Consider the following 14,456-nt stretch of genomic DNA (forward strand, 5'->3'; position numbering starts at 1 on the left):
CTTTCCTCCTCAAAACCTCTCGTTTGGTTTTCACAAAATTACATCACCCTGATTGCTCTTCTAGGTCTCTGTGTCTGCTTTGCTAGGTCATTTTCCTCCTCCATCCAATCCCTACATCTCGTCCTTCCTCCATTCCATAAACCTGGGCAATTTCCCACTTTTTCCCTCTCTGTCTCCTTTGTTAGCCTCATCTGTTCTCACTTTCAACCCTCACTTGTATATGAACAATTCTCAATCTTTACATGTCCTCTTTACCACTCCGTAAATGCTGGAACTCTACCCCCTAATATCTCCATTTCTCCTTGAAGTTCTAGGCAAGCATCTGAAAACACATCTCCATATCCTTTTCCTCCATAATATCCCTGAGCTTTCTCTATTTCTATCACTTCCACCCTACAGCCCATTTCTCTCTTCTATGTGGCAAAGCATACCATGGCATAGTCACTGTGCATATACTAATGCCCTGTTCTTCACGTGTCTATGCTCCTCCAGTCCTGCTGTACTACCACATTAACAGGATGAGATGGGAGGCAGTGAGTGACAGTCCATGAGCAGAGAGGTAGCACATCCATGATGGGAACAGATAAAACACATTGGCATGGGGACCAGCAAAGTTACATGCATACTTGGTGATAGCACATAAAGCCACTTGCTAAAAATATGTGTGTTTGATACGATAATTAGAGACTACACTAAAAAGACTCTAAATAATCAAAAACAGAGTTGCAAGAAAGCTTCAGTTGTCAGGTTTAATCTCATGTTCAGCTCATGAAACATTTTAATTGAGTAATTATCACTGCTTGTCATTAGGTAGTTTAACCTTTCATCTATAAAAAATGTATTTTCTATTAAAAATAATTACAATTAAGTAAAATACACTTAAGATCTTAAGAATTACAAACTATCTCATTTAAATGCCATTAAAATGTATATAAACAAAAAAAAATTGCCTTTTAAGATTTCACAAAGCACCAAAGCTTTACAGTATTACCACAAACAGAAAAACAGAAAAACTTTCATTTTAGTCGTATCAAAGGATGGACGCAACCTTCATTATATTTTATTTTTTCCAAATAAAAGATTTGGCTATTTTCATAGATTTAATAATAGCAAAATTAAAAGTAAATGCCCCTTCAAAAAGCTAGTATTTGCACATTATGTTCTATTCTTACCAAATAGTCTAGTCGAGGCCTACAAGCCAATAGTGATGCATTAATATTAAACATGGCTCTAACTAATCCTATGATACCTTACTGAAGTAACCCCATTGATAAATCCACCCACCCATGCCCCACCCAGAATCAGTTCAATTGGTGTCTTCACCCCCAATCCACCCAGCCTCCCCAAAGACAATGCAAGCCTTTTACTCAATTTATAAAACCATTCATCCAGCAAGCCAAGATAAACTTTTTTTGTTTGGTTTTACCTCAACTGTGCATCTTCTGTTCAAATGGCTTCCCCATGTTTTCCATAGCAATTACCTTGGGGGAAGTCTGCTTTGGGACAGGTTAATCGTGCTGTGGGTAGACTCTTCAAATAAAAGTATGAATAGTGAGACAAATGCATACAGACACTTGCCTCTGAAGAGCTAAGAGCCTGGCCACTACCAATCTTTGTACTCACTATTCTGCCTTCTGTAGCTTCTCCAAGCAGCCCTCCAAAAGTGATTACAGGAGACATACAGGCACAGTATAGGAAAAGAATCGAGGCCAGGCACTGCAGGCTTAATGCATCCTTGAAGTCACTCAAGAAAAAAGGTGCTTTCCTTTTGATGTCAAGTATCAAACCACCAAAAAGCCTAAATAGGTGAGATGAAACTCGTCAAACTGTACACTAGAGGATTCTAGCTAGTTCAAACTAAAACTATGGGGTACATAAAACTGCCAGTGCCTAGTGTTTTGTCAACAAAAATTAAAATCCTATTTAAATCATAATATAAATTATAGAAGATACACTCATTTAATCGAATCTACTGATGATAGAGGAAAGGTATATCTCATTAAGTTAAAAGAGACAAACATCTGTATTTTATGAACTAATTACTAAAAAAATGCAGGCAAATGATTTTATATGAGTAAATGTAATTTCGGACACAAATGTTAAGGAAATGTACAATAAAGTAAAGCCTAATGACCCCATTCATGAAAATGTGAACAAGCACTCTATTATCATCTACATTATAAATCTTAAATGCAACTCTCAAAAAATACCAGAAAGGCAATTAAAATCGATATATCCTTCAATATGAATACTGTATCCTATGCTTAAATGTATGAGTAGTGAATTAAATAATTTCAACAACTTTTAGAATTATTACTTCAAACATTTACGTATTTCTATCTAGGAAAAAAATATATACCCTAAAATCTATTTCAGTGTATTTAATTTACTACATACATAGTCAAACAAGTATATATATATAAATAAAACTAAGAAGTGCCAATTAGTAGATGAAAATCTATATTTGTACATCAAGACCATGTCGCTTCAACTTTTGTTAAAAATCAGGTTTTTGGATACATCTAACTTCAAAATATTCCAATAAAATATAAGCTCCAGAAGGAGTAGGGACTTTTCCTTGTTCACTGCCATATCTCCAGTGTCCACAACACAGCCTGGGACACGGCAGATACTCCAGTGAATCAGTAAGTCAGTAAAGCTTTCTGACTCATACAGTAAGAGAACTGTTCGAATCTCAACTGCAGGAAAATACCAAAAAATTAACCTTAAGCTTTCAAATGTTTTGGATATTTCAAGCTTTTCCATTCTAATTTTTCTTGGTTAATGCTGAAATAAATCCTAAACACGTGCTGACAGATGGAAGAAATTATTCTATAAATTATATGACAGCAAGGAGAATGAGCTTGCAATAAAAAAAAAAGGCGCCACTGAAAATATAAAAAAATGAATCTATGTCATTTAACCAATAACTGAGCACTTAAAAGATGGCTTAAAGATGCTCTCAAGTGACTATGAGATCAACGGGGGGCCTGACACGGTGCTTCTCAGTGACTAACCGTATTCCAGTTTGAAGTTTGAAAAAATAATAATAATAGCTAATAACAGAATCGCACTGTTGGCAAAACTTTCTCTATTATATTTACTAAGACTAATACATTTCACTAGTCAGTGAATGAATTGTGAACTTAAGCTTCTCTGAAGTCTACGTTCAGTATGCTAATTGTTTATTTTTCTCATAAACATCGTACCCTTCAGGCACGTCATCAAAATCCCCAATAGCGCACCTTAAGTCTTTTAAACAAAGATTTAATATTATCTAGTTGCACACTGACCACCAATGGACGTACAGTATCAACAGCCACATGCTCTTCGATAGTATGAAAATACTATAATATTTATCTACTTCTACAAATATTTACACCTGGCAACATTTCTACTCTTTATTCCAAAAATTAACTGGTTAATTTTTCTAAGTAGGTTTCCAGAGATCATTACAATGGTTTAGTCATGCTTATCCATCTAAAATTTTACCTTATTTCATGATATAAGAGTTTTAAATCTATGCACACACAGAAAAAAATCATCAGTTATAATTACTCTCTGTTCCCATAATTCTCTAACTTATGTGAAGAATTTTAATAGGACTCTACACCTTCTTCAAGAACTTTTGTATAAGTAATGGAAATTAATCTATAAACATGTGCTATATAATTGCAATATTCTGAACATATGGTCCACAGCTTGGTACATACTATTAAAATTATTTTTAGATGCATATAAATTTTTCATAAATAATACAGACTTTTTAAAATATGAAAAAAATCATTGTATAAAATTAAGTTCCAAATACTTGGAAAGAAGCAGAATATTTATGTCTTTTTCATTAAACCAACCCCTACCCCCCAAACATATCAGCATTGTACCCACCGTCCAGTCCGCTGCAGCTCAGGCCCCGCGTGATGAGCGGCCTCTTTGGGAGTCTCACCTGACGTGGGGGCAGACCCATTGTGAAACACAGGGATCTTTCTCTTTTCCTGAATTTCACAAAAACATATTTTCAGATTTCTATTTTAAGAAAACTATGATAGGATCTTCAATTAGCAGGAACATCAGATTTAATATTGATAAGGTTATCAGTGATCCAAGAAAGAAATGCTTTCTGATACTTCCTTCTTGAACCAATTGCACTTTAAGGGAGTCTAATGTTTTTATTTTTTCTCTAATGTTTTACTAGTATTTTAAGTTTATGATTAGTTTTTTTAAATCTTATATTCTAGTATCAATATACTGTAAAACATATTCATATATACCATGTCAAACTACTATTAGCAAAAGCTAGAATGTGAGTAACCTTCAGCAAAGCATCTACCCTACCAAAGTTTAAAGTATTACTCACATTAACTATTAAAAAATATACTTTAGGCTCAGCGCCTATAGCTCAACTGGCTAAGGCGCCAGCCACGTACACCTAAGGTGGCGGGTTCGAATCCCCAGCCCGGACCCGCCAAACAACAATGACGGCTGCAACCAAAAAATAGCTGGGCGTTGTGGCGGGCGCCTGTGGTCCCAGCTACTTGGGAGGCGGAGGCAGGAGACTCGCTTGAGCCCAGGAGTTGGAGGTTGCTGTGAGCTGTAATGCCACGGCACTCTGCCCAGGGGGACAGCTTGAGGCTCTGTCTCAAAAAAAAAATATATATATACTTTAAAGAAAAAAAAATGCTCTTTCTTTTACAAAAATACACCCCTTAAAATTAAGTAGCCAGAGAGTCGTCAAACATGTTTTCATTAAAATCAACTTCCTTTTACATTTGACTACAAATTCAAGAGTGTTATACTCATAATATAGGATCTTTTCCTTCTCACTTGAAGACAATAAGCTTTTAATTTGTTACCTGAAGAGTTTGCAGGACTAAAAAGACTGAAGGAAGGTGAGAGGAAGGAGAAATGAAGAAAGAGAAAGACAGAGTCGTGTCATCGCAGGAGGTAGGTCCCTTGAGTCAAAGGATTGGCTGAACTAGACTTTTGCTACCTGGTTTACAAGTGTGACATTTACAGAGCAGCAAGACTCATCTACAAAAGTAAGATTACCAGCTTATATCTTAGAGGGAAAGGAGAAAAAATATAGAAAGAGAATTCCTAGAAAACAAAAGTAATGGAAAGCACATTATTATAATCTATAATCTATGGGAAATAGCGAAAGTATTATTCAAGAAAATTAACCAACTGTATTAAAAATAAATGAGAGAAGAAAAAAGAAACATCTTTTATTACAGATGATATGACTAAAAAACAACTATATACAATAAAAGAAGAAAATTAACACAACAAAAAAACATACAGTTGACTCCTGAAGAGGGTGGGAGTTGGGGCACCAATTTATGTGCAATTGAAAATCCCAGGGAACTTTTTGTCTCCCCCAAAACTAACCTACTAGTAGCCTACTGTTGACTAGAATGCCTTACCTACAACAAACAATCCATCAACATATATGTGGTATGTTGTATTACATATTATAGTCTTACAGTAATTCTTACAATAAAGGAAAACTATTATTAAAATCATAAAGAAGAAAAAATATATTTACTATTCATAAGTGAGAGCAATCATAAAGATCACCCCACTCATCTTCACACTGAGTAGGCTGAGCAGGAAAAAGAGGTGGGGTTGGCCTTGCTGTCTCAGAGGTGGCGGAAGCAGAAGAGGTGAAGAGGTGGAGAGGGAGGTGGGAGAAGGAGGTGCACGCTAAGTGTAACTTAATGCAAATACAACACGTCTGACTTTTGAGATTTTTCATTTCTGTAAAAATGTTTCTATACAGTACCAATCCTCCTTCCACCATTGGCTTTAGTTGACTGCCCATGTCATAGAAGGGCCCATGTTTCTGAAGACATTAAAAGCAGTCTTGAATAATCAGAGCCCATCTGCCAGACTGTCTAAAGCCAGTTTGTCTTCTGGCACTGCTTCTCCTCTGTCTTCTTCCTCGTTGTCTGGCCCTGGTTCAGAAGCACTCACTTCCATCAAGTCATCTTCTGTCAATTCCTCTCCTGTGTTAACTATTCGCGCTTAAATTTCTCCAAGATCCATATCTTGAACTCTTCACCTTTTTAGCCATGTCTATAATCCCTTTCGTGATTTCCTTGAGTGGCTCTGTCATAAATCCTGTGAAGTCATGCACAACATCTGGGAAAAGTTTTCTCCATCAGGAATTCATTGTTTCAGGCTTGAGAGCGTTCATGGCTGTTTCTGTAACAAGGATGGCATCTTCAGTGGGGTGATCATTCCAGACTTTATGATAGTCTCTCCATCGAGGTTCTCTTCCACGGCATGACAATCCTTTCCATATACATTATAGGCAATAAGCCTTAAAGGTCTTTATGACCTCCCAACCCAGAGGCTGAGGCAGACATGTTGTATTTGTGGACAAGGAGACTACCTTGATACCCTTGGATATTGAACTCATGAGATTTTGAGTGGTCAGAGCATTGTCCAGTATCGAAAAAATTTTACAAGACTGTCCCTTACTGGTAAGGTACTTCCTGACCTGAGGAATAAAGCAAAGATGAAACCAATCCACAAAAATGGTTGTGATTGTCCAGCCCTTCTTTCTGTGTAACCAAAAGACTGGTAGGTAGTATTTGTCTATTCCAGCGGTTCTCAACCTGTGGGTCACGACCCACAGGAACTGTATTAAAGGGCCGCGGCATTAGGAAGGTTGAGAACCACTGGTCTATTCTATTCATGGACCAGAAGTGAGGACTTTACAGATAAGGGCAGGCCTCATCATAAATCCAAATACATTTGCACAAAACAGAAGAGTTATCCTCTCCCTTCCTGCCTTAAATCCTGGAGCTTGCTTCTCTCCTTTACTGATGAATGTCCTCTGTGGTACTTCTTCCCAAAAGAGGGCACTTTTTTCCTGCATTAAAAAGCTGTTCAGGCAGATAATCCTTTCTCCTCAATGATTTCTTAATGGCATCTGCTCTGGGAACCCATTTGCTCCCTCTTGATCAACAAAAGCTGCTTCTCCTTTACGGTGACACTTTTTAAACCAAACCTCTTTTTAATATTATCAAACCATCCTTTGCTAGCATTAAATTCTCCAGTTTCAGATCCTTCACCTTCCTTTTGCTTGAAGGCGTCATATAATGACACTGCTTTTTCTTGAATCAAATTAATATACTGGTATGCCTTTCTTATAGCAATCCTGCACCCCCATAAAAGTTTCATTTTCAATAAAAGATAAAAAGGTACTTTTCAAAGTTTTACACCTATTGGCATAGCTGCAGCAATAACTTCAAGCATTTCCTTTCCCTTTCTTTTTTGTCTTCTTGAGAAAAGAACCCCCTATATGTTGCCTAGACTAGTCTCAAATGCCTGGGCTCAAGTGATCCTCCCACTTTGGACTTCCAAAGTGCTGGGATTGCAGGCATGAGCTACTGTACCAGTCTCCTTCCCTTTTACGCAATGGTCCACATTGTGTACATGTACCTGGACGTTGCAGGCAACCACAGCTGCAGACTTCAATTTGAGGTCTACCAAGCAATACAACTTTCTATTACAATATCATGACTTTTCTCTGTGGACAGCATTTCCAAGATCACTAGTGGCAATTCATATAGATCCTACAGTATAATTCAAAGTTTAGGAAACTGCACTAAACACAGTGAAAAATACCCAAACAGCTGTGGGTGATCACTTTTTACTGCATGTGTAATTTACTAGAGAGATCAAATGCTCATGTGGAGATAAGTGCCACAGTGTTTCAACATGGACACTTGCATGTTAACCTGCAACACTTAAGTTCACCAGATAGCAACAAGAGGTGGCTACAAAATTATTATGGTAGCATACAAACCATGTACTATAATTTTAGGCACCTCCGATTTAATGCATGTTTATATCGTTTACATTTCTAAGAATGGTGCCACATATCCTATCTGTGTACATAAGTTTTCTCTTTTTATAATAGATTTGTATATATTTTATGGAAATAAATGATAAAATAGAGTAATATTGACATATATTTTATGCATTCATGATATACCTAACTTTTTCTTAATGTTTTCAGTTATTTCTAGGTGTTGTAGTTCATTGGAAAATTCTGTCAAGTTTTTGCAAACCTCCAAATATTTTTTCCATTATGTTTATGGAAAAAATCTGCATATAATGCAAACTGCACAGTTCAAATTCGTGTTGTTCAAAAGTCATGCCTATACATAAAAAATAGCCTTCATATACATATAAAAGCAACAAAGATACAATATTTATAATAACACTCATCAAGAAGCATGTAAGTTATAGGTGAGAAAAACTTGGGTACCATTCTTAAGGATACCAACTTAAAACAGAAAACCGGGGAGACACATGGGAGAGATACATCACGTACTTGGCCAGAAAGCTTCAATGTCATAAGGATATCAATTCTTTCTAAAATCACTAAGAGAATTTAATCATTATCATAAGCTTTCAAAAACCATCAGATTTTATTTTTAGAAATATAAAGCTTATTTTAAACTTTACATAGAAAAATAAATGTAAGGCTGGCACAGTGGCACACACCTGTAATCCTAGCACTCTAGGAGGCCAAGGTAGGCGGATTGCTTGAGCACAGGAATTCAAAACCAGCCTGAGCAAGAGTGAGACCGCCATCTCCATTAAAAACAGAAAAGACAGCTCGGCACCGGTGGCTCAAGTGGCTAATGCACCAGCCACATACACCTAAGGTGGCGGGTTCGAATCCAGCCCGGGCCTGCCAAACAACAATGACGGCTGCAACCAAAAAATGGCCAGGTGTAGTGGTGGGCACCTGGGGTCTCAGCTACTTGGGAGGCTGAGGCAGGAGACTCACTTGAGCCCAGGAGTTGGAGGTTGCTGTGAGCTGTGAGGCCACAGCACTCTACCCAGGGGGATAGCTTGAGGCTCTATCTCAAAAAAAAAAAAAAAAACAGAAAAGACTAGCCAAGCATGGTGGTGCATGCACATAGTCCCAGCTACTTGGGAGGCTGAAGCCAAGAGGATTCCCTTGAGCTCAGGAGTTTGAGGTTGCTGCTGAGTGACAATGACACTCAGGACAACAAAGCAACAGAGTGAGACTTGGTCTCAAAAAAAAAAAAAAAGAAAGAAAGAAAGAACTGTGTAAAGACAGCCAAGGAAACTAAGAGGAAGAAGAAAGCTAAAATGAATCCAGACCTACCAGATATTAAATTATACCAAAGCCTCCAAAATTAAAGAGTATATAATTGATTGATGAACAGAAAGACCAATGAAAAATAAAAGAAATTCCAGAAACACAACCAAATGCAAATACGAGTTTAATGATAAAGATAGTATCACCAATCAAGGGGGGCAATGCTTAACTTTTTAATGAACTGGAACAATCAGGCAGCAATTCAGAAAAAGATAAAGTTGGCTGCCTACTCATATATACCATGATAATACCCAAAGGAACAACGAACAATTTAAATTTTTTTTTAAAAGGTTGCAGAGTGTTATGAACAAAAAATATAATCAGGCATATTCAACCACATCAATTACAGAAATGCAAATTAAAAACCCATTAAAAATATTTGAAATATGGCTAGGCACAGCAGCTCATGGCTATAATCCTAGCACTCTGGAAAGCCAATGCAGGAAGATCACTTGAACCCAGCAGTCTGAGGTTGCTGTCAGCTAAGCTGATACCACAGCACTCTAGCCCAAGGTAACAGAGTGAGACTGTCTCAGAGAAAAAAAGAACAAACAAAACTTGAAAGAGTAACATAAAGCTATCTAAGATTGTCAAATATACAGAAGTTTGGCAACATACTGTGTTACTGGGAAATGGACTCTCATGTATCATTATAGGAGTCTCAAGTTAATATAGAAGGAACTCTGGGGAATTCCCCTTTGAGTCAGTAATTCTATTTCTGGGGATCTAATCCACAGATACACCTGCACAAGACTAAAATGGCATATTAAGTCAGGTCTGGTGGCTCCTTCCTAACACTCTGGGAGGCTAAAGTCGGAGGATCACTTGAGCTCAGGAGTTCAAGATGAACCAGAGCAAGACCCAACCTCTATTAAAAATAGAAAATTTAGGCTCTGCGCCTGTGGCTCAAGCAGCTAAGGCGCCAGCCACATACACCTAAGGTGGCAGGTTCGAATCCCCAGCCCGGGCCCGCCAAACAACAATGATGGCTGCAACCAAAAAATGGCCAGGCGTTGTGGCGGGCGCCTGTAGTCCCAGCTACTTGGGAGGCTGAGGCAGGAGACTCGCTTGAGCCCAGGAGTTGGAGGTTGCTGTGAGCGTGATGCCATGGCACTCTACCCAGGGGGATAGCTTGAGGCTCCGTCTCAAAAAAAAAAAATAGAAAATTTAGACAAGCATGGTGACAGGCACCTACAGTCCCACCTACTCAGGAGGCTGAGGCCGGTGGATCACTTAAACCCAGGAGTTTGAGGTTGCTGTGAGCTATGATGACACCACTACACTCTAGCCAGAGTGACAGAGGGTGACTCCATCTCAAAAATAAATAAACAAATAAACGAAAATGGTAGATGAGTATCATGAAATGATTTGTAACAAAAAAAAAAAAAAAAGACTAAAAACTACCATGATCCAGGAATAAGATAAACTATGCTACATCTATAAATAGAATACAACCCAACTATGAAAAAAGAGCAAGGAATATTGCCATGATTTCTTAAGAGTAGATCTCCAGAATGTACTGGTATAGGGAAAAGGCAAGGTGCAGAACAGAATATATTTAGAATGTTAAATTTTGGTAAAAGGAATACATAAGACAATACATGGTCATACCTCCACATACTGAATGAAAACTAGAAAATAAGAAACTAATCACAAGTGGTTACCCACAGAGCTGGATATATGGCTAAGACAGTAAAGAGGACAAGGCAGGGACATGACTTCTCTACCTCTTTATAAAACAGTTTTAATCTCTGAATCATAAAAATGTATAACTTATTCAAAAAATTTAATTGAGAACAAAGTAGCCCACAGAAGAATGGTTCTAGATTCTTACCTGAGAAGGAACACTTTTTGGTGGCTCTATGCGTATAGAAGGATCCCACTCTCCTGGAGGTAGGACAGTTACTTGATCTAAAAACTCATCAATTCCAGATAAGAGGTCATTTCTGTCTTTTGCTTTATAAGCTACATCATGAAATATCTAAAAAAGAAAAAATACTGAGCAAAAGAATTTTAAAGTTGAAAGAAAATTCTACATATACTAAACTCACTTTGGAAAACATAAGTACGTTCAATATAAAGAAAATTGCCTAACTTTTAGCCCAAGCAGGTGCACCCTACCCTGGGTAACAACTATAAAAGGTAGGCCATTATTTGTATTATCAGATAAATTAACAATAACAAACAACAACAACAACAAAATACAGTGTTAAGATAAAACAATTTTTTAAAAAAGAAGACTGCACATGAGAAATACTCAGTATTCCATTCAGGGAATAAAATACTGTGTATATCATTCTATTATGACATTTACGGGTTGTTTATTCTATGAAAATAATCATGGATACACAAACAATTTCACTTAAATAATTTAATCAATGACAAACACTTAGTGGTCACCTACTATTTGTTAGACTCAATGCTAAGCACTATAGATAGCCCAGTAGAGATAGTCAAGGCAAAGACTCTGTACTCCAGAACCTTTAGTTCTAAGGGAAAATGTAGCAAAACAAGTAATTAAAAATATATGTAATTATAGGCAATGATATATGTTTTTATAAACATAAAGCAGGGTGCAGAAAGGGAGGCTAAAGAGAAAGAACGAAGTGGCCAGGGAAGGTGCCTTAGAGAAGGAAATCTGGACAAAATGAGGGACAAAACCATATAAAGGGTATGACAGAAAAGTACTCAGGCAGAGGAATTAGCAATCCTAAATGACCAGAGGTACTTGTGAGGAACAAAAAGGAAACTACTTTGGCTGCAGGGAGTAGGAACGAGCAGTATTAGGATGTAAGCTTTAAGAAGTACACTAAGAATAGCTCAGGTAGTATCTGTTCAGACAATGGTAAAGAGTATGCATTTAAGTCGCTACCCAAAATGATAAGACACTAGCCTTGTGTGGTGGTTCACTGTTTGAAATGTGGCTCGTGGTTACCACATTGGACATTACTATTCTAGATTTTGTGAACCTACAGAGAATAAAAACTTAGCATTTCATAATCCATTACCAGAAACTATCCACATTCTCACAGACTCTGTAACAGCTGATTATGCTCTATTAAAGTTATTTGATGTTCCTGTATTCCCACCTGGTCTGTAAACTACTCATCCTCAGTGACCAGTGCTTGGTGTATAATAAGCACTTCATAAATAAGCCCAGTGAAGTTTGTTGGTCTTTTTCTTGAGACAGAGTCTCAAGCTGTCACCCTGGGTAGAGTGCTGTGGCGTCACAACTCACAGCAACCTCAGACTATTGGGCTTAAGCAATTTTCTTGCCTCAGCCTCCCAAGTAACTGGGACTACAGGCTCCCATCACAATGCCTGGCTATTTTTTGTTGTTGTTGCAGTTGTCATTGTTGTTTTAGTTGGCCTGGGCAGAGTTAGAACTCGCTAGCATTGGTGTATGTGGCTGGTGCCCTATCCACTGAGCTATGGATACTGCCCACCCAGAGAAGTTTTAAAGGGGATATTGAGGCCAAAGCCATGAATCTGACTAGAGGAGCTTTATATATATTTGGGGGGGGGGGGTGCAGAGTCTTACTTTGCCACCCTGGGTTGAGTACCATGGCGTCATAGCTCACAGTAACCGCAAACTCGTGGGCTCTAGCGATCTTCTTGCTTCAGCCTCCCAAGTAGCTGGGACTACAGGCTTGTGCCACAACACCCAGCTATTTTTAAAAGACAGGGGTCTTGCTCTAGTGCTCTAGCTCAGGCTGGTCTCAGACTCTTGAGCTCAGGAAGTCCACCTTCCTTGGCCTCCTGGAGTACTAGGATTATAGGAGTGAGCCACTGCATCAAGCCTTTGACTATATTTTAAGATGATTACTAATGTGAGCCTCAGCCAACCTCGCAGCAACCTCAAACTCGTGGGATCAAGTGATCCTCCTGCCCCAGCTTTCCAAGTAGCTGGGACTACAGGCACTTAACACAACACTCAGCTAATTTTCTATTTTTAGGAGAGATGGGTCTCACTTTGTTCACCCTGGTCTCTTAACTCCTGAGTTGAGGCAATCCATTTGCCTCAGCCTCCCAGAGTGCTAGGATTATAGGCGTAAGCCACCTTGCCAAGTTTTTGTATAATTTTTTTCGAGGTTTTTTTGTTTTTTTAAAAAAAACGACCAGCCTTGGAGGCGTAATTTGAATCATAACTCAGCCATATTACTAACTAGCCAAGTAATTTTGGGTTTGAGCCACCAACATGTGTCTTAATTTTACTCACTGCAAAATAGGGAAAACAATAGTACCCACTTTATAAGGCTGGTGTGAGTGCCAACCAAGTTAATACACATAAAGTGCTCAGCACAGGGCAAAAATAAGCTTTTATCATGACTGCTTTTGTGGTCATAAAAGTCCATAAATCTCCTTTTTCTAAATTTCTTTTTTTTCCTTTCTTCCCTAGCACTGAGCTTTGATGCCTAAATTTCTTTTTTTTTTAAAATTTAATCTGATAGTTTTATTTTTTTTATTTCAGGCTCCTTTATTCCATGAATATTTACAGAATATCAACTATAAGCAAAACATTGACATAATCATTGAAGATAATATTGGGACAACTATATCAATTTTATGAGGAAACAAAAGCATACTACAAATCAATTATGAGATAAGTGTACTCATTACCACCACTCAGTAAAGTTGTACTACCCATGATAGTAAAATTTTTCTAATTTTACTATCAGGGGTATCCAGATTAAGTAGAATGATTTTGAAGTATTTCTATTTCTACTGCATGATCTGCATTTTTTTTTTAGAAATTATTTTTACTTTTATTTATATATATTAGTCATCTTTTTTTTAGACTTTGGTAAAAACATAATAAGGAAAAAAATTGTTTGCTATTTGTATTTTATCTTGCATATTCTGTAACAAACAAGTATTAAGTGATTATGTATTCAAAAACAAATTGCACAGCTCTTGTTAAAGCTATATTGATAGGTACTTTCTATTTTGGTTGCTGATACAATGTTATCTTTTTTTTCTAATATTATTTTGTAATTCTTTCTTACATAGGAATATAATTGATTTTGTAGTTATTTTGAAGTTAGCTACATTGCTGAATTTTTCTATTGTTTTAGGTAACTTGCAAGTAACTTGGTAACTCAGAAGTTACCAATACAATTGAAATTTTTATTTTTTTTACAAACCATCGGGATTTTTAAGTTATCATAATTGTATTAGCTAGGATCTGCCTAACTTCTTAAAAAAAAAAAAAAGAGTATGCATTTAAATCTAAATATATCATAGGAAATCACCAATGCCATGGTCACAGATGAGGTCCCCAAATGGAAGACGGAAATTTTTTTTTTTT

At 37.3% G+C, this 14,456-nt stretch overlaps 1 protein-coding gene across 4 annotated transcripts in view; it reads right to left on the reverse strand.

The window, feature by feature from the left end:
• SLC4A7 (solute carrier family 4 member 7) overlaps positions 1–14,456 on the reverse strand; it is a 117,576-nt gene that overhangs the window by 29,866 nt on the left and 73,254 nt on the right. For all 4 annotated transcript variants that reach the window (XM_003781758.2, XM_012804948.2, XM_003781759.2 and 1 more), the window contains exons 11-13: positions 10,983–11,129; positions 3,889–3,995; positions 1,624–1,798 (exon numbers count right to left, since the gene is read on the reverse strand). In XM_003781758.2, the coding sequence (XP_003781806.1) occupies positions 1,624–1,798; positions 3,889–3,995; positions 10,983–11,129 (429 nt within the window). The remainder of the gene's footprint in view (positions 1–1,623; positions 1,799–3,888; positions 3,996–10,982; positions 11,130–14,456) is intronic.

The sequence above is a fragment of the Otolemur garnettii genome, unplaced genomic scaffold, assembly GCF_000181295.1.
Source record: "Otolemur garnettii isolate 467f Iridium unplaced genomic scaffold, OtoGar3 scaffold00002, whole genome shotgun sequence".
NCBI lineage: Eukaryota > Metazoa > Chordata > Mammalia > Primates > Galagidae > Otolemur > Otolemur garnettii.